Source organism: Microcaecilia unicolor, chromosome 4 (assembly GCF_901765095.1).
Source record: "Microcaecilia unicolor chromosome 4, aMicUni1.1, whole genome shotgun sequence".
NCBI lineage: Eukaryota > Metazoa > Chordata > Amphibia > Gymnophiona > Siphonopidae > Microcaecilia > Microcaecilia unicolor.
Window position 1 is genome coordinate 86,598,665 of NC_044034.1, and position 25,646 is coordinate 86,624,310.

General features: G+C 41.3%; 1 protein-coding gene across 1 annotated transcript in view; it reads left to right on the forward strand.

The window, feature by feature from the left end:
- The window catches only part of LOC115468593 (complement C4-A-like), a 154,373-nt gene continuing 128,727 nt past the window's right edge, over window positions 1-25,646 (forward strand). Inside the window, 7 exon segments of the mRNA XM_030200408.1 lie at window positions 1-134; window positions 6,545-6,737; window positions 13,473-13,656; window positions 16,293-16,363; window positions 17,770-17,855; window positions 23,647-23,729; window positions 23,857-23,944. Coding sequence (XP_030056268.1) covers window positions 70-134; window positions 6,545-6,737; window positions 13,473-13,656; window positions 16,293-16,363; window positions 17,770-17,855; window positions 23,647-23,729; window positions 23,857-23,944 — 770 coding nt within the window. The 5' untranslated portion in view covers window positions 1-69.

A 25,646-nucleotide genomic window follows, 5' to 3' on the forward strand; every position in this document is an offset into this window, starting at 1 on the left:
TCACACATTATCTATTGATGGTTGTCGTAGAACATTCCATTTACAAAACTGCATTAATATAGCCAACAAATGTGGATATTATTGTTTTTGTTGTGCGTTAACGCACTAGTAACAAATTCAGAACAAACCAAATCGTAAGTACCATCTACCTTACTAATAATTTATTTAGCTAATTGAAAAAAAAAACAGTGGGGTAACAATAGAATGTGGATATATTGTGAACATTGCTATTAGTTACTTGCTAGCATTCCTGAACATTAAAATATCGAGCAACACTGACTACCTATCAATAGTAGGTCTAAACTCAAAATTTTGAAGCTCAACCCGGGTCTTCCAATTTATCTCAGTTCTTACTTATTATTCTGGCCATATCTTAAGATCTTCCCAAGCCAATTTTCTAGTGACTCCTTCTCATCATCTATGCTTAGACTAGAGTCTACTCACTGTTCTGTTTCAGCTTTTAGGTCTTCCTTCCAGAGCTCATTGCCTTTGGACATTCATGTATTAATTTTTGATACCCTTTGTTTTCCATTTTTCTTGACTCAGATTATATCATTGTACAAGATTCATATTGTTGTCCTATTCTCATCCATCATTGTGTTCTCGTGTTATTTGTTTTTATTGTGTGTGTTTTTGTGTTATGTTGTGTTTTCTGCTAAGTGACCTCAAGCAGCAGTCTTGTGGTAATGCGTTAGTAACAGGAGACTGCCTACAAGGGTCATGGCAGCCACTTTGATGAGGGAACTGGCCTGGGCAGGAGCTACTGGTCCTCGCTACTGGTCCTCGCTCCTGCCCTGAAGACCACTTGACCACCAAAGACTGCAACTGTAGGCCCAGGGGGCCTTGTTATTTGGGGGGATAGAAAAAGAGGGGCCTTGTTCAGGAGGAGGGAAGATGGGAAGCCTTCGGGTGGAGGGAAAAAGGGGGGCCTTGTTTGAGGAGGAGAGAAGAAGGGAGCTTTTTTCAAGGAGAGAAGAAAGGAGGCTGAGAGGAAAGAAGAAGGCAGCTGTTCATCAGGGGGAGGGAGGGGAGAGCACAAACAGCTTTGGGCCAATACCCAGAGGTTATGCGGGTGCTAGCTGATTTTCAGTGCCACATAGCTAGCCAGGCAAAGTTAGGACTGCTATTTATGTGGTCCTACATGCCCAGTTAGCTATGCAGGCATATGCACTGAATACTGCAACACCAGCATAACTCCTGGCTCCTCCATGACTTTGCCCCTGTCACACCCCTGTGCGACCTGGTTCCAAAATGGCCAATATTCAGGGACACTGCCCAGTTAAGTGCCACTGAATATCAGCAGATAGCCAGCCTCAGACCATTTAATTGGGTAGGTGCCTGTCCTGCCCACTTAAATCATTTTGAATATCAATTTGAATATCGACTCCTGTAAATTTAGGGGTCTTTTTTTTTTGCTTTCAGCAACCCACCTTCATTGCGCTTGGAGGCGTTTGTTATAACCTATTGCTGAACTTGATGTGCTTTGATTTCTGCGTGGAAATCTCAATGCAATATATAGAATCCCGGGGTAAGCACTATTCTATAAACGGTGTTCAAAGTTGGGCACTGTTTATAGAATAGCACTTAGTGCCAGGATCTACGCCCAGTTGTGGGTGTGAGGGTTTACACCAATTTAATCCTGATGTAAATCCTGAGCCCAAATTAGGTGCGGATCCCCCAAATTCTATAATACTGTGCACAAATCATAGAAATACCCCTGACTCGCCCATGCCCATTGCCACACCTCCTTTTCAGATCTGCGTGAAAATATTTATGCACACATCTTTATAGAATAGTGACTATACAGTTACATAAGAACATAAGAGTAGCCATACTGGGTCAGACCAATGGTCCATCTAGCCCAGTGTTCTGTTTCCAATAGTGGCCAAGCCAGGTCACAAGTACCTGGCAGAAACCCAAATAGTGGCAACATTCCATGCTACAAATCCTAGGGCGAGCAGTTGCTTCCCCATGTCTGTCTCAATAGCAGACTATGGACTTTTCCTCCGGGAACTTATCCAAACCTTTTTTAAACCCAGATATGCTAACCACTGTTACCACAACCTTTGGCAGATTTCCAGAGCATAACTATTTGTTGAGTGAAAAAATATTTCCTCCTCTTTGTTTTAAAAGTATTTCCATGTAACTTCCTTGAGTGTCCCCTAGTCTTTGTACTTTTGGAATGAGTAAAAATGTAGACCTCAATCATATCTCCCCTCATCCTTCTCTTTTTCAAGTAGGAGAGCCCTAACCTCCTTAGCCTTTCCTCATATGAGAGGAGTTCCATCCCCTTTATCATTTTGGTCACTCTTCTTTGAACTTTTTCTAATTCCACAGTTGCGCATGTAAACTCCAATTATTATTGATTATTGTTAGCACCCAATTATTGGTGCTAATTGGTTCATTAAAGCAATTAAATTGCATGCAATTTCGAGCACTATATATAGAATTAGGGGAATACTGTTCTTATAATGTGTATTCCAATGTAAACGTTAACAGAAAGCTAAACCAGTTCAATATACAAAGAGAAGACTTATTTTTTATTTCCATCTGTTTATTACAAAAAAGCCAATAAGGAACTTAATGTAGTTAGTTGAAACCAAGAGTGTTGCACCAGTTCTGGTTCAATACAAACAAGAAGAGTCTTTTGCGGCTGGATGTTGATCAGTTGACTGGTAAGAAGGATGATGTGAAGTCCAAGGATGGAAATGGACAAAAAGACTGTTACATGGCTCTTATCTGAGCCAAGATAGAGACCTTTTCTTTTTTTCAGAGAGTGGGGAGCGGCAGATTGGTCATAAGAACTAGGGTCTCTGGAAATGACTAATAGGGTCAAGGGTTGTACATTGGGCTATGGCATGAAATGCCCTTCTTAGGCAGTCTGACTCCTAGCATAAAACCACAAAATTACCACTAGGGGTTCAGGACCGGTCTTAGCAAGTGCAGGGCCCTGTGCAGACCGGTTCGATGCCCCCCCCCCCCCCCCCCGGGGTCCAACCTAGCTTATTCCATAACAATGCACATAACTTAATACGTTAACAAGCTAATCAGCGCTGTTAATTGGATGTCACTAAGCAATTATCAGCACTAATTGGCATTAATTGAGATTTACGCTCACAACTTGCTAAGTATATTCTGTAACGTGGTATGCCTAAATTCTAAGTTGCATAGTTGAAAAGGGGGCATAGCCATGGGGGGGCGTGGGCATTTCTAAAATTTATGCACATTATTACAGAATACACCCACTCTGCACCTAATTTAGGCACAGGGATTTAAGCCAAGTAAAACATGGCCTAAATGTACATGACTAAATTTGGTCACATGGAGGGTCACTTGGTGTATTCTATACACCGCACAGAACTTTAAGCCAATTCTATCAAATTTAGGCATACTTTAGAGAATACGCGCCATATATAGAATCTGACCCTTGAGAAAATAGAAATCACTTCAATCATTTTTTTAATATAGCAATGTCTGTTATCATCCTAATATATAATGGAAACTGATTCTAGGCCACTGGAGGTGCAATTGAGAATGTGTCTTTCTGAGTTTCCTTGAAATATATCTTCCTTAGGGATGGAATAGAGAACCAGCATTTCTATAAATATATACTCTGAATTGTGGCATGTAATGCCCGATTCAGAGTATATATTTTAAGCACCGTAGATAGATAATAAGCTGATTCCTTTTTCATGGGCCCTTTTACTAAGCCATGGCAAAAAGTGGCCTGCAGCATTGCGATCATGTCTTTTGAGTGCACGCCAGGCCAGTTTTTACCGTGTCCTAGAAAAATGGCCTCTTTTTAAGGGGCCAGAAAATGGACGTATGGCAAAATAAAACCCAGTGCGTCCATTTTCAGTCTGAGACCTTACTGCCACCCATTGGCTTAGTGGTAAGGTCTCATGTGGTACCCGGGCGGTAGGCATACAGTATGTGCCCAGTGTCGTTTGTCGCTGGGTAAGCGCCACATGGTAGAAAATAGAAAATATTTCCTACCTCATGTTTTTGGTATGCGCAAAATTCTGAATTATCGCCCAGGGCACGTGGTAACTGGGTGGTAATGCCGATTTGGCATGTGCTGGATATGCATAGGGCTCCTGAGCCTTCTGTATCATAATAAGTACTTTGAAGGATATTCTGTTTCCAATTGGTAGCCAGTGTAGTTGTTTAAGACCCGGAGCAATGTGCTGAAAATGTGAACATCCCCAACAAAAGCTGAGCTGCAGTATTTTTGAATGATCTGTAATATCCCTGGAGTTTAGTTTAGTTTTTTTTTAACTTTTTGTCCACCAATATCTAAGCAGAGTACATTAAAAAAAACATATACAAATGTACATGCAAAATTTGATGCTGGTAGACCTACTTAAGAGCCTCTTTTGCCAAACCGTGCTAGGGATTCCCACACAGCAATGCTGAGAAAGCCCACTGAAAGTGAATGGGCTTTGTCAGCATTACTGTGCCAGGAATCGCTAGTGTGGTTTGGTAAAAGAGGCCCTAAAACAAATTACAATAATCTAAACCAGTAAATATTTAAATCCGCAAAGGAATACAAATTTTCAGGATCTCCACACTTGCAGGTTAAAAAGGAATTTATGACCACATTTATGTATATATGTTTTAAATGAAAGTTGTGAATCTAACATTAGTTCCAGACTGCAAACTTGCTGAGCAATCTGCATTTCTTGTCCACATAATTCAATTTTTATAGGAGCCTTTTGTTCTTAAACTTTTCCTACTAACATCACCTCCATTTTCACCATGTTTAATTCCAGTTTGTTTTCCTTCAATCACCTCATGACAGCATCAAATGTCTACTGAAGACGTTTTCTCAATTAATAGAGATATCAAATGGAAAGAAAAACTGCATATCTTTTTGTACACTCTGTAATGGACATTCAGGGACTTCAATTTCTGACATAAAGGAACAAGATAGATATTAAATAAAGTAGCCAATAACGAAGAACCCTGAGGTGCACCCATAACTAGATCCCTCATATCAGACGTAAGATCTTCTCTTTAAGAAGGAAGAGATCCAGACCAATAAAACTCCCAAAATCCCACAGAACCTGAAATAACATAACAAAATGGAATGGTTTATTGTGTCAAATGCTGCTGAAATATCTAACATGACTAAAAAGAAATTATAGACTACTGAAAAATATAAGTTTGGGAGAAATTCCCTAAGAATACTTGCAATTAGCAACCAGGTGGAGTCTCATTTCACTTAGCACGAATATTCATATCACTCCCATGGTGACTCTATAGACCTGCATTTGTTTAATCATTCACTGTAAACCACTTCCACCCTATTGTTGCAATTACAATTGCAATTGTAATTGCAACAATAGGGTGGAGGTGGTTTACAGTCAATGATTAAACAAATGCAGGTCTATAGAGTCACCATGGGAGTGATATGAATATTCGTGCTAAGTGAAATGAGACTCCACCTGGTTGCTAATTGCAAGTATTCTTAGGGACTTTCTCCCAAACATATTTTTCAGTAGTCTATACTTTACAACTGGAGAAAGCCAAGCCATATAGATTTTTTGTTATTGTAAAAAGAAATTATAGCATTGATCTGTACCTTGTCATATTACAGCAACTGTGGAAAGTCATAGGGATTCTGTGCTACGGGCTTTCTGAAAGCCATATTAGAAAGGGTTCAAAATAATCAGCCTTCTGAAGAAGATCATCCATTTGATACAGGATAACTCTTTCTATAATCTTTGTTAGAATTGGCAATGATGACACTGGTCTGTAGTTTGTAAGATAACATACACAGGGACTTTATTGAAAGCTAACTGTATACTGCGATCAGCCTCTATGTGTGGTTTTATTGTTCTACATATGGGTATAGTGAAATGTTTTTCCAGATTTCCCAGGTTGGTTCTGTAGCTAGTACACATATCTGTATGTTCGAAGATTCAGGGCTTTTTAGAAAGGTTAACTCTTCTAATAAACCTGAGCCCTGAACGGCTCCATTATATGCTGTATTACCAATGCCTATAATGATTCTACTTGTTTTACCCTTATATTTATTTATTTAACACATTTATACCCCACATTTTCCCACATAGTTGCAGACTCAATGTGGCTTACACAAATACAATATAAATTAGGAGTATAAAGTAACAGAAGTATAAAGCAACAGTGAAATAAGGAGGGGTGGTGATAAAAGGGTAGTACAGTCGCATATAGTAGGACGTTAATTTGGATCCAAAGGATAGGCTTTTATAAATAAGATGGTTTTCAATGACTTTCTGAAGATAAGATGGTTGTGAATAGATTTCAAAGTTTTAGGCAGGGCGTTCCATAGTTGTGTACTGATGTAAGAAAAGCTGGAAGCATAAGTAGATTTGTATCTAAGTCCATTGCAGTCTGGATAGTGCAGGTTTAAGTAAGTTCGGGATTGACTGGTGCTGTTTCTTGGTGGTAAATTTATTAGGTTCAACATGTAGCCAGGAGCTTCGCTGTAAATAATCAAATATATGATATATATATTTTGCTATTAATAATATATATATTGTTATTTACAACTTTTTAGGTATCTTATCACTGCACCCAATGTTGTACATGCAGGAACTGAAGAAACAGTTACTATTCAATTACATGGAGCGCAGAGTCCCACGACAATCAAAGTGTACTTTGAAGATGAAATAAAACGTATCAAGTTATCAAGCATTACCAATTTCAATCTTAACAATGACAACAACTATCAAGAAGTAAAAAGTATACTGGTGAGTCTTTAATATTTACAAGTTAAGACACATCAGTGTCCACTGTTGTATGATTCAGGCATGCTTGAATGCATTATGAATTATTTTTATTTTTATTTTATTTGCTGCATTTGTATCCCACATTTTCCCACCTATTTGCAGGCTCAATGTGGCTTACATTATATAGCAATGGCATCAACATGAACAGAGTAAGAGGTTCAGCATATTGTTACAATTAATGTACAAGAATAACAGGTAAGTAGGGTAAATAAAATGACAATACATAATATACAAGTGAGAGTAGGAAAAAATGTAATGTTCAATAATGATAATATGATAAAATAATCAAATCAGAAGGGATCAATATTGGTTGATTCTGGTATAGATTAGGAAACAAATCATTAAGGAGGATTCTTTTTGTAAGTCTCTTTGAAACAGGTATGTCTTCAGTAACTTCCGGAAGGTTGTCAAGGCGTGCGTAGTTTTTATAGTATTCGGTAGTTTATTCCATAATTGTGTGCGGAGGTAGGCGAAGCTAGATGCATGTATTGATTTGTATTTAAGACCTCTGCAATTGGGGTAGTGGAGGTTTAGGAGGCGAAAAGCTGAGGGAAATGAATTATACTCAAGTAAAGGTATATTTTTACCTTAATAAATGAGATACTGTAAGTGCATGTTTCACAACAGGAAGATTGAAACAGAGAGGAGAAAATGTCACCTTGGAGGCTTCTTTACTGAAGTGCAGTAAAGTTTTGCAGTTACCTTGCATTACTCCCAAAAATTAATGCACAATAACTGCAAAACCTGTATAGTAACTGTTGGAGTGGTGGGCAGTATCTGCTCTGCAGTTACCACACAGAGCTGACTACCACTAGAGGTCAGAGCTGTCACAACATGAAGGAAACTAATCCAAAGCGATTAATACTCTTTGACCTATAAATTTCATACTGATGTCCAAAGGGAGATACTATCTGTCTGTAGTCATAGTAAAAACATCCGCCTAAATGAAGATGAGCACATTCTCTCTTATGCGGATAACATCCTAATGCTGATCCCCGTAGGGTCCACGCTAAAAGAAACCATGGACGGAATCCACAATGCTATGCACAATATCCACAATTGGGCCACAGAACATATGCTCAAACTGAACCAATGACAAAACTACTATGGTTCTCCCTCACCCAGATAGCCATTCCATCCAGGATTACCCTACCCAATGGCATAAACCTAACATTAGACAAAAATTCAAAAGTCCTAGGAATCGTCTTAGATTTATCACTATCCTTCGATGGCCAGATCAATCTAGTCTGGAAAAAAATCCTTATTTCGCATGCGTCAGCTGAGGCTGATAAGATCATATTTTCAAAAATTGCACTTTTCTGTATTGGTTCAAGCATTGGTCATATCCAACCTGGACTACTGCAACTCCTTGCACACTAGACTAAACAACAAACAACTAACCAAACTCCAACTCACACAAAACACAGCTGCAAGATTAATCTTACTCTGTAAGCCACATTGAGCCTGCAAAAAGTTGGGATAATGTGGGGTACAAATGCAATAAATAAATAAATAAAAAAATCTTCAGAGCAAGGAGATTCAAAAGTGTCTCTGGCCACCTGACTGAACTACATTGGCTCCAAGCCCGCATGTGCGGTATACAAGCTGCTGATTAGATTAGACTAGATTATTATTTTGACAGTTTTCTCTTGCTCCTTTTTGTCTTTTAACTCAATCAGACAGAAACATTCCCTAAGCCTTCATTCCCAAACAAAAGTAGCAATGATAAACCTTTGATCAAAGACAACAGGTCATGAACCCTTCCAGAATCTGGTAGGCATGTACCCTGGGTCTGAATATTGTGCTACTAACGTACAATAGCAGGGATACTATCCCCCATGGAACTGTGAAAGCTATCTCTGCAGGCTGCCCAGCCCAACCTGATCTTAGGAGCAGAATTGGACTCAGGATTCAAAACTGGATCTCCCACATGGTAGTATATAGCATAGGCGCCGACTCCGTGGGTGCTGTGGGTGCTTGAGCACCCCCAATATTTCACCCACTGGAAGTTCCCTTCCAGCCCAGAATTTTAAAAGTCCCTCCCTCCCTCCGAGTTCCAGGGCCATCCGTCCATCCCTCCCTCTGAGTTCCAGGGCCCATCCTCCCTCCCTCCCTCTGAGTTCCAGGGCCTGCCCTCCATCCGTCCGAATTTTAAAAGCCATCTTCTTACCTCGTCGGGGTTACGGTGGCAGTAGCACGCAGTGAAAAGCGTACAGGCTTGGCGCTTCAGCCTTCCCTTCTCTGTCTCTCAGCTCTGGTCCCACCCTTGAGGAAACAGGAAATGAGGGCGGGACCAGAGTTGAGAGACAGAGAAGGGAAGGCTGAAGCGCCGAGCCTGCACGCTACTGCTATGGAGACACTGAACTGGCCCAATTCATAGTTTTACATACATTGTGAGGCTAATCTTCAAAAGTACTTATAAAGAGCTAAAGGGATAGTGTCAGATGTATCATTCATTATACATCCAGAAGGGGAACAGGATTTAGGGCATTCTGGAGTCACTGTCTCTTAGGCATACAGAGGTAGATATCCAAAGTGCTTTAACTGGCCAAAAATGGCTCCTGATCAGTTAAATCGCTTGTTTCAGGCTAATCAGTTACATGTGGCAGCATTTAACTGGATAGCGCTGCTGAAAATGTCCAGTTAGTGCCTAATTCAAAACCGGCTATTTTGGGTGTATTCTGCCCCTGCCAACATCTCCCCCTGCTCCCCCCCTCCCTCCCGCTGTCTCTCCCTACCTCCCTTCTGCCTCCCTCCCTCCTGCACATCCAGCATCTCTCTCCCTACCTTCCTTTCAGCCCCTGACATCTTTACCTCCCTCCTGCCCCTTGACATCCCTCCCTCCCTCCCTTCCACCCTCCTCCTAAGTCTGACATCTCTCCGTCTCTCCCGTCCATGACTACAAATACTCCAGAACTGCACCACAAAGATGGTTATAGCTGCCCATACATATCAGTATATTATTCATGTTTAAAAGGATTTTCATTGGCTGGCCATCAGGTTCATTTATGTGCTCATTCTGAGCTCAGCCATATCTAGACATGATGGGGCTATCACTGTAAAATTCCATGCCAAGAGAACTCAGTCTAAAGCTTGATTATATGACCTTTCAGCATCCTCTAAAATTCTGGCTTAATAACCTAGCAAATAGGTACTTGGTTGTTTGTATGTTTTAACTTTCTCAGTCTTATTTTGCTTATACCCACCCTCTATCCCCCGAGTCTCATTGTTCTGCATCCCTCCTTCCCTGCTTTCCCTCCCTCCCCTAGTTCAACATCTTTCTGTACCTGCATCCTGTTGGCCAACATGACTCACTCTATATTTCTCTGCCTTCCTCCCATGATCTTTCTCTTTCAACCCCACCTTGTGATAGGAATCTACATCTCCCTTTCTCTCTCAACTCCCCGCTGCATGGCATTGCTGCACTTCTCTCTTGATAGAAACACCCCTCTCCCATTTACCTTCATTTACCTTCTAATGGTCACTGGTGGCAGTGGCAATTCACATAGGCTGCCCTGCTTCTGTCCTTTCCCCAGCATCTTCTTTGTACTGGGTCCCACCCTCTTTGAGGTAATTTCCTGTTTCCTCAGGCGTGGGATGCAGTAGAAGAAGACGCCGAGGCCAGTGGCAGAGCAGCCTATATGAGTTGCTGCTGCTGCTGGTGATCTTTAGAAAGCACATAAGGGCATTCCGGGGGGGGGGGGGGGGGGGGGGAGAAGAATGGAAGGTGAGATTCTGTACCGGAGGTAGAGACGGGGAGGAAGATGGAAAGGAGAGTGGCAGAACAAGAGGGGTTGGCAAGGAGAAGGAAAGAGGCAGTGGGGGAGCATGCTCTGAGACATTCAGGGAAAGAAGCACTGGCAAGCAGCAAGGAGAAAGAGCGGAGAGGCAGAGAGCAACAAGGACCTTTAGCTTCTTCTCTCTGTTCACCGCTTATTTAGTGCTCTTCTGCTGGAAGATACCGCTCCATGAAGAGTCCCACCTGAGGCCTCCACCTCAGTTGGCCTAATAATAGGGCTGCCCCTGCTTTTAAGGATGTGCATTCTGTAGTATGCATCCAGTTCCTTAGTATCTGAGAAGTCCAAAAAAGGTACCCCTTTAAGCCTATTTTATAGAAACAACGTGGAGGGGAATAATCAAATGGCGCCGGCGAAATACATGTCCGGCGATGTATTTTGGCGGCGCCGCAAACAGCTGGCCAGACCCGTATTTTCAAAAAAGATGGCCGACCATCTTTTGTTTCAATAATACGGTTCCGGCCAACCAAATGCCTTGGATTTGGCCGGGGTTTGAGATGGCCGGCTTCATTTTTTAGCGATAATGGAAAGTTATGTTGGCCATCTCAAACCCCAGCCAAATTCAAGGCATTTGGCCATGGGAGGAGCCAGCATTTTTAGTGCACTGGCCCCCTGACATGCCAGGACACCAACCGGGCTCCCTAGGGGTCACTGCGGTGGACTTCAGAAAAGCTCCCACGTGCATAGCTCCCTTACTTTGGGAGCTGAGCCCCCCAACCCCCTCCCCCCAAAACCCACTACCCACAAATGTACTGCACCCACTAAAACTGCTCCAGGGACCTGCATACAGCCTCTAGGACTTATTGCTGCTGTATAACTTTGGCACACCAGTTGACACCTGAAGACTAATCTCTTTGAAAAAGTCCTTTATTTGAATAAGCACGTTTACTCACAGTTAACTGCAGATCAGAGGTTGTGCCTCACTGGCAAAGAGTCCCCTGGTACTAAGATGAGCAGTAGGTCAGAGCTGGCACAATGGTGTACAATGCCCTCTTTCAGCACCATTCAAGGTAAGAACTATGTTCTCTAACGTGGTAACACAGGAAAGGGAACTAAAACCGGCATACAAAAATGGCCACTACTGCATGGACCTCAACAGGAAACAAAACAGGGCTCACTCTGACCCAGTAAGCAGGGGGAAAGCAACAGGGAAGTAGAGGCTACCAACTACCAATACCTACACCCACCACAATGCATTGCTGATGTGACTCTGCAGTGCAAATAACAGAAAAGGTGTCACACTCACCCCAGAGCCACATCACAAGCAGGAAAAGGCTGTCGGAGGACAGAACACATTCTGCTGTCATGGAGGTGGGTAGGGCATTTAAGGCTGTCATACAGGCTGGGAAAAAAGTGTTTAAAGTGGGGGGTTTTTGGTGGGAGGGGGTTAGTGACCACTGGGGGAGTACGGGGAGATCATCTCCGCTTCCTTCCGGTGGTCATGTGGTCAGTTTGGGCACCTTTTTGAGGCTTGGTCGTAAAAATAAAAGGACGAAGTAAACCTGGCGAAATACTGCTTAACGCCTTTTTTTTTCCATTATCGGCGAAAGCCGGCTATCTGGTAGCCACGCCCATACCCGCCCATGTCCCGCCTTCGCTTCACCACCGACACGCCCCTTTGAACTTTTGCCGGCGAGGCGACAGGAAAGCAGCGATGCTGTCAAAAACGCAGCTTTCGATTATACCGATTTCGCCGCTTGTCCGAGATCGCTGGCCATCTCCCGATTTATGTCGGGAAATGGCCGGCGATCACTTTCGATTATAAGCTGGATAGTTGCCTATGTGCCTTTATAAAATAGGCTCCCAGTATCAGATCCATGAGCTTGCAAATGCTGCCACACACATTTATACCTGCTCTAAAGTTAGTGTGAAAGTATGCAAGTACTCTTCATGTGTACTCTCATATCTTACAAAATATTTCATGCTTGCTCAGCCCTATGGGACGTTTTTCTCCTTTGGGGGTTTTTCTCCCATTCTTTATTCTGGATGTAAATGGCCTATATGATAATCCTCGGGACTCCTTAAAGGTAATGACTGTGAGCTATAGGCAGTCTTTGGGAGTTTTGAGGCCAGCTTAAGTAATATTTATAATATAAGGTCCCTGTTGCAAGGAGCATACAGACTTTTGGATTTTTTTGTAATGTGGGTACGTCATTGACATTTCCCATTGACATGTGCAAATGACAGCCCATCCTTAACAATTAAGCCCCACAAGTGCATAATTTGCACATCCTAATTTCCAAAAAGAAACAAAGCAGGTAGTTTCTTTTAGAAGATTTGTCTAAAATGTGGGCATGAAGCTTGTCTGCATATTTTGCAACTATTTTGAGAACTGACGCCCAGGAGGGCAGTTTTCAAAGCAATTTACACAGGTCAATTCCAATATATTTGTCTAAATCTGTTTGAAAATTACACTCCCTCAATTTGTAAAAATACATGCAGAGTTTTGGCTCACAACATGAATATTTTTAAGTGATGTGAGTTGAGCATGTTTAGGTCAGGGGATGAAAATAACATGTATCTGACATTTACAAAAATATATTCACGATCATCTCCCTTTTATCCAGCTGTACAAAAGAACAGGTATGGAATAGGCATGTAATTATTGTGCATGTCATGACATGGAAACTGATCCCATGTGCTAAAACCACTGGCATAATTTGCAAGTGCAAAAGCTATCTGAAAATTGCCACTATAAGCTTCATTATAATCTCTTACCCCCTCTCTTTTGAATATGTGCTCAGTCTCCCAGTGACATTATACATATCCAGAACATGTATAGAGAAGACACATTAGACAGTGCTATGGGTAACATATGTGCTATCACTGGGTATGTCACTTGATTCTATGATTACAGGTAGTAAAGAAGAGAATGACACTGTTTTCCTCCCAATTTCAGATTGATCCTAAATTACTGGCAGAAGCAGAAATGTCCAAGCGAAAACAGAAGCCCTATGTTCTGCTTGTTGCGGAAAATAAAGAACTTTTTGGAGGCAGAAAAACCACCCGCATCCTCATGTCTTCTAGAAAGGGCTACCTATTTATTCAGACAGATAAACCAATTTATACCCCAAAACAAACAGGTAACAATAGGTGTTTCAAAATTACTTTCATGTAGAATATTATGCAAAACAGAGACTTTTCTAAGCTTCAAACAAAATCCTCATTTTCTTTACGGTTAAAAAACCATTTTTCTGTTGAGTATTCTAGGGAAATTTTCAAAGATATAAAGATCTCTTTGAATTGTTTAAAGGTTCTTTGTAACAAATTACCCAAGTACATTTGTGCTTGCTCTTCTTGCAGGTTGAGGAAGACAGGGAAAGTGATAAACTAGGCAAGTCCAGTTAGAAAATGTAGGGGCCCTTTTACTAAGGTGTGCTAAAAAATGGCCTGCGCTGGTGTAGACGCATGTATTGGACGCACACAGGTCCATTTTTCTGCGTGCCAGCAAAAAAGGGCCTTTTTTGCCGAAAATGGATGTGTGGCAAAATAAAAATCAGCACATGTCCATTTTGGACCTGAGATCTTACCGCCACCCATTGACTTAGCAGTAAAGTCTCATGCATTAACTGGGCAGTAATCGTCAGTGCGCATACACTGCTGATTACCGTCTGGTTAGCGCCATGCAGTGGAACATACAAATTTTTTCTGCCACATGTCTTGGATGTGCATCAAAATTAGAATTACTACCTGGGGCATGTGGTAGCCGGAAGGTAGTTTGACACGCGTTGTACGCACGTAGGTACCTATGCATCTTAGTAAAAGGGCCCCGTGAGTTAACTATAAACAATGAAGAACTTTCAAAAACTTCCAATATCACCAAAGAATTATATATATATATATATATATATATACAGTATATAGGAAAAATGATGTGATGAATTTTTGTGGTTTTAAAGTTAATGCTAGGAAGAATGAAGAAGTGTTAAGATATTTTTTTTAAATAAAAAAAGAATAAAAATAACAAGAGAAACTGTATAACATAAAGAATGATTATTAATAGGTTTTTTGAGCCAGTGATTGAATGTGGGCTCATGATTTGAATAAAGCCATATAAATTGTGTGGTAACATTATCATGTTGCATTTCCTGAGGTCCTTTTTTCCTATTAAAAAGAAAACATTCTTTGGTGTTATTGGAAGTTTTTGAAAGTTCTTCATTGTTTATAGTTGACAGTAGTGTGAGAAGGAGCTGTGTTTTCATAGCCATTTAAGTGGGAGTAGAAAATATAGCTATACATATTTATCTTACTCTTCCAATCTATGTTCCTGAGATCCTCTGATTTTGATCCAGCTAAAATTACATGCATCATGAAGCCATGCACATTAGCATTCATTAGCACACCTTAACTAATTTAGCGGCCCTTTTACTAAAGGTTTGGTGTGTGTGGCAATAGGCTTGCCGCATGCCATCCAGAACTACTGCAGGAGCCCAACGGATTGTGACATAGCCCCTCCTGAAAGAGTCCTTGTAGTTTCTTCTCTAGCCTCCTGACCACTCATCATCCCTGCAGGAACACCCATGGCAAAGACTCAAATGAGTCATTCATGTGCAAGCAGGCTCAGGATTGGAAGGTAGTCCTGTCACTCATATCCTCCAATGGACAGGTCTTAGATCATCAGGCCAGACTAACCATTTAAAGGCTGGGTTGTAGTGTATAGAATTTGAAAACTACTAGATGGCGGCATTAGGGCACAGCAGCCAAAATCTCCTTTGTGGAGGAGTCAGGGGCATAGCCAGACCAGACCTCGCGGTGGGAGGGGGCCAGAGCCCGAGGTAGGGGGCACATTTTGGTCTGCCACCCCCCCCTGCCGCTCCCCACACACTGCTATCTTAGCTATGGGGGTCCCCAACCCATGCCAGCTGAAGCCTTGTCCAGCGCCGGTCTCCGGCGCCGCCGCATTGCTTGCCCTGTTCTCTCTTCCCCTCATGTCCTGCATGTGTTTCACTAAAAAGAGCATGCCGGACTTGAGGGGAAGAGAGAGCAGGGCAGGCAACGAAGTGACACCGGAGACCAGCGCTGGACGAAGGCTTCAGCTGGTGGGGGTTGGGAACCCCTGCCAGCAAAACCAGGGGCCCAGAGGAAATTTGGGGGCCCCAGGCCCCCATGGCCCCACATAGCTACTCCACTGGGAGGAGTAGGCTAATGGTAATGGTTAAAGCAGTGTGCTGAGAACCAGGGAAGCTAGGTTCAAATTCCACAGCTGTTAATTAATTAATTTATTGGGATTTATTAACCACCTTTATGAAATTCACCCAAGGTGGTGTACAGTAGGTACAGTTTAACATCAAACTTACAATTTTGTTAACAATAGTAAAATAAACAAGTATAAACATAAATAAAATGAAAGGGGAAAACTTGAAAACAGCAAATTGAAACCTAATAATAAGACTACCATGAAACAGGATCCAAAATAAACACATTTAACAGCACTGAAATTCATATAACAGAGTCACTTAACCCTCCATTGCCTCAGGTATATACCTAGATTGTGAGTCCACTGGAAACAGTATGTCTACAGTACTTAAATGTAATTTATCTTGAACTACTACTAAAAAAGCTATGAGCTAAATCCAAAATCCTTTTTCCAACTTTCACAAACATTTGAGGTGCCAGTAACAAAGAACAGTGAGTTAGGGGTCAGCACCAAATTATGAAATCTATGCTTATTAAAATTGCTCCAATAAATTTTTTTTCATTGCTTTATTTCTGTCTGCAGTAAAATTTCGAGTTTTCACCTTGGACAATTACATGAAACCAGTAGATCAGGATATCCAAGTTCAAGTATTAGTAAGTATTCAAATATTTCTTACCAAATTATTACACTAAAGATTTGAAAGAGTGTAGAAATTCTGAAACTGAGCTTATGGAAATGCCAAAGGTTAACCCTTATCCTGTCTGCCCATCAATAGCATGACAGTATTGTAGAATTGTTACATTATATGGATTGTGTGAAGATAGGTCTGGTTGCTGGTGAACAATACAAAGGGAAACACCTACCTGGGCTGGGAAGCCTGGATGACTGAGTCCAAGGCCACAGACAGAGCAGGGATTCACCCTGGCAGATAGAAGGCCAGTAGATCCAGGACTGGCATCATCATCTTCCTTTTCCTCCCTTCCCTCTTGTGCCCCTCACCTCCCCCACATACAAACATCATCATCAACACCACCTTATCACTTTTCCAACTCACAACATCACTTTCCCTTCTTTCTCTTCCTGCTCCATTGAATCATCACTTTCCCTTTTTACTACCTATCCTCTTACCTTCTTTTCCTTCTCACCCTCCATCCACTCTCTCCCCCAGCTTCATCACCGTCCTTTTCTTCTCCTACCATCATCACCTCCCTTTCTCTATCTATATCCCATTAGTGTCATTGGTTTCTCTTCCCTCTCCCCTGACATCTTTACTTTCTCTTCCTGCATCATCTTTCCATCCCTTCTGTTTCACCCCAACCCCCACATCATTCTCTTTCTTTACTCTCCTTCTTCCTTACCTCCACCACAAGCAATTATAATCTACTCTCAGAATTGCTTCTGGCCAGCAGGGGAAAGGAGAGGAGCACTTTTTACCTGGCATTAAGGTTGCTGCCTCCTCCTCTGCTGGTTTCCATATTTTAATTTTATTTTTATTTGATACTTGTATTCCACGTTTTCTGAATACAATTATTCAGCTCTATGTGGCTTACATAAGTAATAAACAGTACAAGTTAATAATGTATAATACATGTTATGAAAACTAAGAATTAAAAGAACATTTTGAAAAAATAACAGCGAGGAGAAAGATCTTGGCTATAACCGATTTCAACATCTAGTGAAGGAATTTATTGAAAAGAACCACAAAAAAAAATCCCATTCCTGAAAAACTCATTGGCCTTATACAGTTCCAATCTCAAAAAGAAGGCCGTAGAGGAGGCAGCAGCAGGTAAGAAACACTGCTCACCAACTCCTCCTGCTGGTAGAAGGAGACACTTCATGAACGTCATTATCACATTCATTATCAAGTCATCTTTATAATAAACTTGTTTTGTATTCCAAAAAGAGGTCTGTAAATGCTTTGGCATAAAAAATATAAAAATCGATCTCTTTCTCTTATTTTCACTTATTACAAATCAAAACTGAATACTGGACATTAGAAAAAAGGAAAATATTAAGATGCTCTTTTTACACATGAACTGTATTGGTTTTTCCCCAACAGAATGAAAAAGATATGATAGTTAAAAAAGAACAGAAGCGATCAATGAAGATGTTCACAGAAACATTTGACATACCTGATATCGCTCAGTAAGTACTGAAATTCCTCTAACATGAAGAACATAATCCTTACAACGGAGGTCATGGAACTCCCTATTCATTTTGGGCATAGGCAGTCGGTGGCCCAACTGTTTGGGGAGGCTAAAGGGGGTGGGGTTAGGGGTGGGGCCAGGGGTGGAGCTTAAATCCAGAATTGTCTGATAACACGCAGAAAAAATAAATAAATAAAAGTAAAAGTCACAATTAATACCTTTTATTAAATTTAGATATTAGATATGTATCATATGTCAAAGAATAAAGTGGTTGCTCAAAATATATACTAACCACAATCGCTCAACTGCAAAACACTATGCACAACTTTGTGCAAAAACACACTCAGAACCTTACTGTACCATAAATATTACACTGGGCAGAACCTAATACACCAATATACCACTCATATGGAAAATGCAGACCGTCAACAATATGAAACAAGGGATCATAATATCACAATTCTCATGTAGAGCCACAAAGCACCCTAATTCATGTTTAATGTGGGATAAAATGCCATAAATAAGTAAATAAATATAAACTTTTAATGTTGAGCACCTGATTCTCAAAGTGGACATATTCCAAACACTATAATGAAAATAAAATGATCTTTTCTACCTTTGTTGTCTGGTGACTTTTTCTGATCATTCTGGCCCAGTATCCGATTCTGCTGCTATCTGCTATCTGTCCTCAGTGCAGGTCAGGAAGTCATCCTGGTTAAATATCTCCCTGCCAACCCAGGACACCTCCAGCCAACCCCCCCCCCCCCCCCCCACTCTCTCAGCAGTAAGGTAAACAAACCATAAACCAATTTCTACAACTAGTTACACAAGGCTAGAGGGCTTTCACTGCAGCTCCTGCTGTGAGGATGGAGGTAAATCAACAATTTAAACCCCTCAGAGCAGCTGGACTCCACAGTTGATCCATCCTGCTGCAGCAGGGGGGAGGCTTAGCCTCTCCAAGCCTCTTATCCCGGGCGCCTATGATTTTGGGCTCCTTTCACCAAGCTGTGGTAAGCATTAGCACGTGCTTACCACAGCTTAAAAGGGCTTACCGCAGGGTGCGCAGGCAATCTGAGGTGAGTGGATCACAGGAAACAACATGGCAAATGATCTGCAGACTCCAAAATGATAGCAAATACAAGCAGACCAGATGAGAAGATCAAACCAAATGTTTATTAAAACAACATAAATTCAAACTGCCTGACACAGGCTGTGTTTTGCCCCCCCATCACGGCTGTGTCAGGGGCTCTATGTGATGGCAGAAAAAATATCACCACATCGGCTTGACAAAAATCTCCAGAAGATGGCGACTTCACCTCATTAAACCAACAAAATCTCCACAAACACCAAATAGAGCCCCTGGTGCAGCCATGATGTGGGTGAAACAGAAAATTTTCATTCATGTCGTTTCCTTTGGGTGGTACCACAAGGCTGCTACTACAGGTTGCATATCCATTTTGAACAGGCAGCTACACCAGGCAGGAGTGAGTGGGCATTGCTCCTTCCCATATGCCCAGGGAGAATAATTTACTGACTAGTGGTGCTTTGCGGATCCTACTGCATGACTTTGTGCATTCCCACTTAGACTACTGTAATTCTTTACTTCAGGGCCTGAGATAGAGGGATCTTAGATGACTCCAGTTGATTCTGAATATCACAGTGAAATTATTGTTTGGGGCAAGAAAATATGACCATGTAACCCTGCTCCTGCAAGCCGAGCACTGCAGTATTAGATGCCATTTAAGATCCTAACTTTGGTATCTGGCATCCACCAGACTGGCTCTCCCCCTTTTTTGACACACTTTTTGCTCCCCTATGTTCCTTCCTGTACCCTTCGATCAGCCCAATGGTGCCTGCTGGTGGTGCCCTCTTTCCATCAGGTCTCTCTGGTCTCCATGCGTAATTCTATATTTAATATAGCAGGTCCTACATTGTGGAACCAGTTGCCAACCGCTCTGAGGTTGGAAGCTTCCTTGGTCATTTTTAAGCCATTTTTAAAAGCCCTTTTTTTATCGGGAGGCCTTTGTAGCTAACACATAATTTGGGGAATAACTGGCAGGGGGTTGGAACTATATACCGGGGCCTGGAGTTATGGTGATACAGAAGTCTGTCACTTTTTTTTAAACTTCTCTTTCTCCTTCTCTCTTTCTGTTCTTCTCTATCTAAAGTTGGTGTTCTTTTCCATTATTAGTCTTAGATTTGTATCATTTTGTACTCCGCTTTGATGGCTACCCTTAAGCAGTTAATCAAATTAAATAAACCTGAACCAAGATAGACCCATGGGGGCCTAAGGGTGTATGGAGTGGGGTGGGGGGCTCAAACCTGCCTTGATCTTGCTTTGGGGAGAAGATGGGATCGGAACGGGGGGGGGCAGTTTACGGAGTTCTAGAGGGGTAGGATCGAGTGGGGGGGGGTGGCTTATGCAGTTCTGGAGGGGTGGGAGAGGGATCAGGATGGGGTGCAGTCGGACATCAGTTAATATTCAGACTGGTGCCCAATTATCTCTGTGGTCAAAGTTAGGACTGTCTTTTTGCTGTACTAGCTTTAGCCACTTACTTAACTGGTTAGTGGTCTGAATATGGCTGCCAACCGGTTAAGTTCCAGCTCCCAGGCTCCGCCCAAGCACTATGCAGGGGCCAAACTGGCACTATCTAGATAGTGCAAGGATGGTCTGTGGTGATATTTAGCAGCACTATCCGGTTCAGTACCACTGAATAGTAGTGATATATTAAGCCGAAATATCTTTTTATAAAACTGCCCTCCTGATATGTAGATAAAAGAACACAAATAATCCCTGTACACTTTAGAGGCATTGCTAGCACTGGGGTCAGAGCAGGATTTTCATTTACAAACATACTTTTTGATTTTAAGAAACGTGTGAATTTTCTCCAATAAAAACTACACACACATTTTAAAAGGTGTTAATATGTGTGCATAGTTTTGCTGGAGTAATTTTCAAAGTGAACTTACATACAAAAATTTGCTTTGAAAATTGGTATGAAATGGGGGAGGGGAAGTTATCAGCATGGGCTACTGTTAAGATGTGTTATTTTACTGTTAACCCCGGTTGTTAGTAATGAGGTTGCAGTGCATACTACTATCATGCGTTATTATTATCATGTTTACCCAAGATTTTTTGCAATACTAAATGTCTATTTTCTTATATATTTCCAGTATTCATGATGTATTGTAAGCCACATTGAGCCTGCAAAAAGGTGGGGAAATGTGGGATACAAATGCAGTAAATAAATAAATAAGTAAATAAAATGGGACTGTGCTAAAATAGAATGTTAGTGGTAAATGGCTGTAGCCCACATTGATACCAATGCCCCTTAGATGCATAACCTCAGATGCTACCTCAGAACAACACCGACATTGAAAACTTCCTTAATGAATTGGACCCAACCATTGGAGAATACCCGGCAGATTGGACCTGGTTAAACTTTGCCCTCCTTACTGTCGAAACAGTTACCCAGGCGACAGTAGGTTTTCCAACACTCACTGTAAACTAGATACCTGTCCCAGGCACCTAAGGAAATCCACCCCTGACCGCTTCATAGCAGACCTCACATCCCACCTAAATTACATGCTTCAGCATGGCCTCTTCCCTAAGGAAAATGGCAATATCCTACTCACCCCAATAACAAAAGATGCCAAGAAAAAACAAACGAAATCACTAACTACCGTCCAGTAGCATGTATCCCGTTGGTGGTCAAACTGATGGAAAGCATGGTAACCAAACAACTTACAGTTTACATAAACAAATTCTCAATATTACACGAATCACAGTCAGGTTTTCGCCCCCTCCACAGCACGGAAACAGTATTACTCACTCTTCTAGCCAAATTCAAGCAGGAAATAGCAACAGGCAAAAACATCCTTCTCCTCCAATTCTACATGTCTAGTGCATTCGACAAGGTAAACCATAATATATTAATAAGATTACTAGATAAATTCTGGATTGGTGGAAACATATCAAGTAAAATCAAACTCAAACATATCATCGCCGTGGAAAGCAGACTACGAAGTACCACAAGGATCACCGCTATCACTGATCCTCTTCAACCTAATGATGACCCCACTAGCCAAGTCTTTATCCAACCAAGGCCTTAACCCTTTCATATATGCAGACAATGTCACAATATACATTCCTTACAAAACCAAACTGACAAATCACCAACGAAATCAAGCTCGACCTGAACATCATGGATTCTACTACTACTACTACTATTTAGCATTTCTATAGCGCTACAAGGCATACGCAGCGCTGTACAAACATAGAAGAAAGACAGTCCCTGCTCAAAGAGCTTACAATCTAATAGACAAAAAATAAATAAAGTAAGCAAATCAAATCAATTAATGTGAACGGGAAGGAAGAGAGGAGGGTAGGTGGAGGCGAGTGGTTACAAGTGGTTACGAGTCAAAAGCAATGTTAAAGAGGTGGGTTTTCAGTCTAGATTTAAAGGTGGCCAAGGATGGGGCAAGACGTAGGGGCTCAGGAAGTTTATTCCAGGCGTAGGGTGCAGCGAGATAGAAGGCGCGAAGTCTGGAGTTGGCAGTAGTGGAGAAGGGAACAGATAAGAAGGATTTATCCATGGAGCAAATGCAAATGCATGGGCAAATGCATTTCAATTAAAACTCAATAAAGAAAAAACTCATTGTCTCATCCTCTCATCCCCACAAGTATCAACACCCCAGATCACACCCTTCCTTTCTCAGACAGCTTGAAAATCCTCGGTGTTACAATGGACCGTAACTTAACACTAGAGAGCCAAGAGGCATCCACAACAAAGAAAATGTTCCACTCAATGTGGAAACTCAAATGCGTGAAGCAATTCTTCCCAAGGGAAGACCTGATACAATCAATGGTACTCAGCCACTTAGATTAGGGCAATGGAATTTATGAGGGATGTAAAGAACAAACCTTAAAGAAACTTCAGACCGCTCAAAACACGGCAGCTAGGCTTATATTTGATAAAACGTGATTTGAAAGCGCAAAACTCCTCCGCGAAAAACTACACTGGCTCCCAATCAAAGAATGCATCGCCTTCAAAATCTGCACCCTGGTTCATGAAATCATCTACGGAGAAGCCCCGAGTTACATGACAGACTTGATTGACTTACCAATCAGAAATACATCCGAATAAACATTATCTTATCTAAATCTGCACTACCCAAGCTGCAAAGGACTTAAATATAAAACAACTTACACATCTAGTTTTTCCTACATAAGCACACAACTGTGGAATGCATTACCAAAAGCCTTGAAAACAACGTACGACCACCTAAAATTCCGGAAATCACTAAAAACCAACCTGTTTAAAAAGGCATACCCTACCGATCCAACTTAAATGCCTAATCTCTGCAACACAACCAAACTAAAGCAAGTAATGGACATAACACAACTCTTCCGTTCTCCGATTTCCTAATATGGCTGTGCCACATGAACTTGATTTTACCACAACATCACACTGTATTTGTTCACACCGGAGCCTGCAAAGGCCTCTCCGGTACTATGGAAGCCACATTGAGCCTACAAATAGGTGGGAAAATGTGGGATACAAATGTAACAAATAAATAAATAACAGCCCACAAACATATGTGGGCTGTGATAACATTACCCCTATTCTTGTAGGCTGAAAAAAGTGGTTATCTGGAGAGGTAAGCATGGAGAATATTGATCTGGTTAGCATAGTCTCTATGTTATTGTATGCTTGAACAAAATAAATAATTAATCTGAAGTGCATGCTCACAGTCAGTATTGAAATAACTTTCTATTTAAATCTTAGGTCTGGAATATGGAAGATTGTAGCTTGGTATCCTGGCTTTGATATGTCAAAAGTATCTACACAATTTGAAGTAAAAGAATATGGTAAGTTTAATAACATATCTGACATATGATGATAAATTTGTCATAACAATCATTTCTCAAAGAAACATAGAAACATGTAGGCACTTTAATTCAGAGCAAATATTTGATTTTACTCCTTTTTTCGCAGAACTTCCTACTTTTGAGGTGAAAATTATACCATCCAAACCATACTACGATGTTAAAGACATGTCATTTTCATTTGATATTCATGCAATGTAAGTTGGTGTTATGTTTCTGACTCATTCTCTTTTTATGGGTTTCTATTATTTAATACTCAAAGATATTCAGTGTAGCCTTCTCCCTTGTTTTCTAACAGGAATTTTAATCCATTTTAACCAGAATTGACCCAAGTGAGTGTAGGCCAATAGATGTTCAATTATAGCCAAAAGGCAAGAAGAGGTTGTCTTCAGCTCAATGCTTAAAATTCACTTGACCTTAGCCAAAGAACTGTGATCTTTCTGAAATTCCTTCAGGTACTCAAGTCTGCATCCTGAGACAACTAAAAATTGAAGATAATCACTGAAAAGGAGAAGGGAAAAGGAAATTTTAGGTATTGGATGCGCAGTCATAGAGAAGGTCATTTTCAAAAGTATTTCCACTGATGAAGCAGTGACCTAGATATGGCTTAGCACAAAATTACCCATCCAATATGAGAATGTGAGGGAGTGTATAAGGGAACCTAGGTCATCCTTAAACATATTCTCCCACTGGGTCACATTAAATGAGCTATGGCTGGGAAAGTCATCCAGGAGGGCATGATGCAGCCAGGGAAGATATAAACTCGGAATTGAAGAAAGTTTAGGAGGTCCAGAACAAGACGAAGCAGCCTCCAGACTATACCTCCACTACATATATGTAAGGAACATTTTGTTGCTCAGCTCTTGGCTCTCTGTTTTGTGTTTTGCATTGCTGCCCTGAATAAAAGAGTGTTTCAATTAGTTCTGAAACCTGCCTGAGTTTGTCTATAGGCCTCACAGAGGACCAAAGCTTGAACAGTTGCCCACGTTATCACAGGAGTAATCTTATAAAGTATTTTCCATATATAAGCATCTTTTAAATGTGGAAATTGTATGCCCCACCTACACTTCACCCAGGTCGTAAGTAATGTTGTATTTCAATTCAGTCACTTGGCAGGATCCCCAAAAGTAGCAAGATCCAGGGTTACATTTATGGACTTTTCCTTCAGGAACTTGCCCTTTTAAACCCAGCTGCACTAACTGCTTTTACCACATTCTCTGGCAACACATTCCAGAGCTTAATTCTGCATTAAGTGAAAACATATTTTACTTTAAAGGTACTGCTTAGTAACTTCATAGCATGTTCCCCAGTTTTTGTGCTTTTTATTCTTTTTGACCCAACAGAATATGGAATGAATTATATAAAAGGGATTGAGAATGTCTATGTGTAGGTCTGCTTTCTGAGGGCAAAATAACCATCTGAAAATTTTATGAAATGGGATGAAACTTGGCATAGGAGAAAAACATGTGAAAAGACATAAGGAGTTAGAAAATGGACCAGATCAGAAGGGAAGTTCCAGACAAATATGCCCTCCCCCTTTCAAAAAATGGCACAATGCATTTCTGTGGGAAAAACATTTACAGCTTTACAGCATAGAAACTTACATATACTGAAAAATACCAGTTAGGGAATTCTTCCTTTCAAACTGCTTCACCCCATTCTTTACTCTCTATTTCTGGACTGCCCCACTCCCCAAACCTACCCTCTCACAACAGCATATACCACAAATTGCCCTACCCCCAATAGCTAACCTCTGCAACTACCCTACCACCCTAAAAGCTGCCCCTGCAACTGGCCCACTACCTCCAAACTGCTTTATCCCCCCCCCAAAAAAAAAACACCCACACAACTGCCCTTCCAGGCCCAAACTGCCCCATGCCTAAAAGCTACCCTCACAAA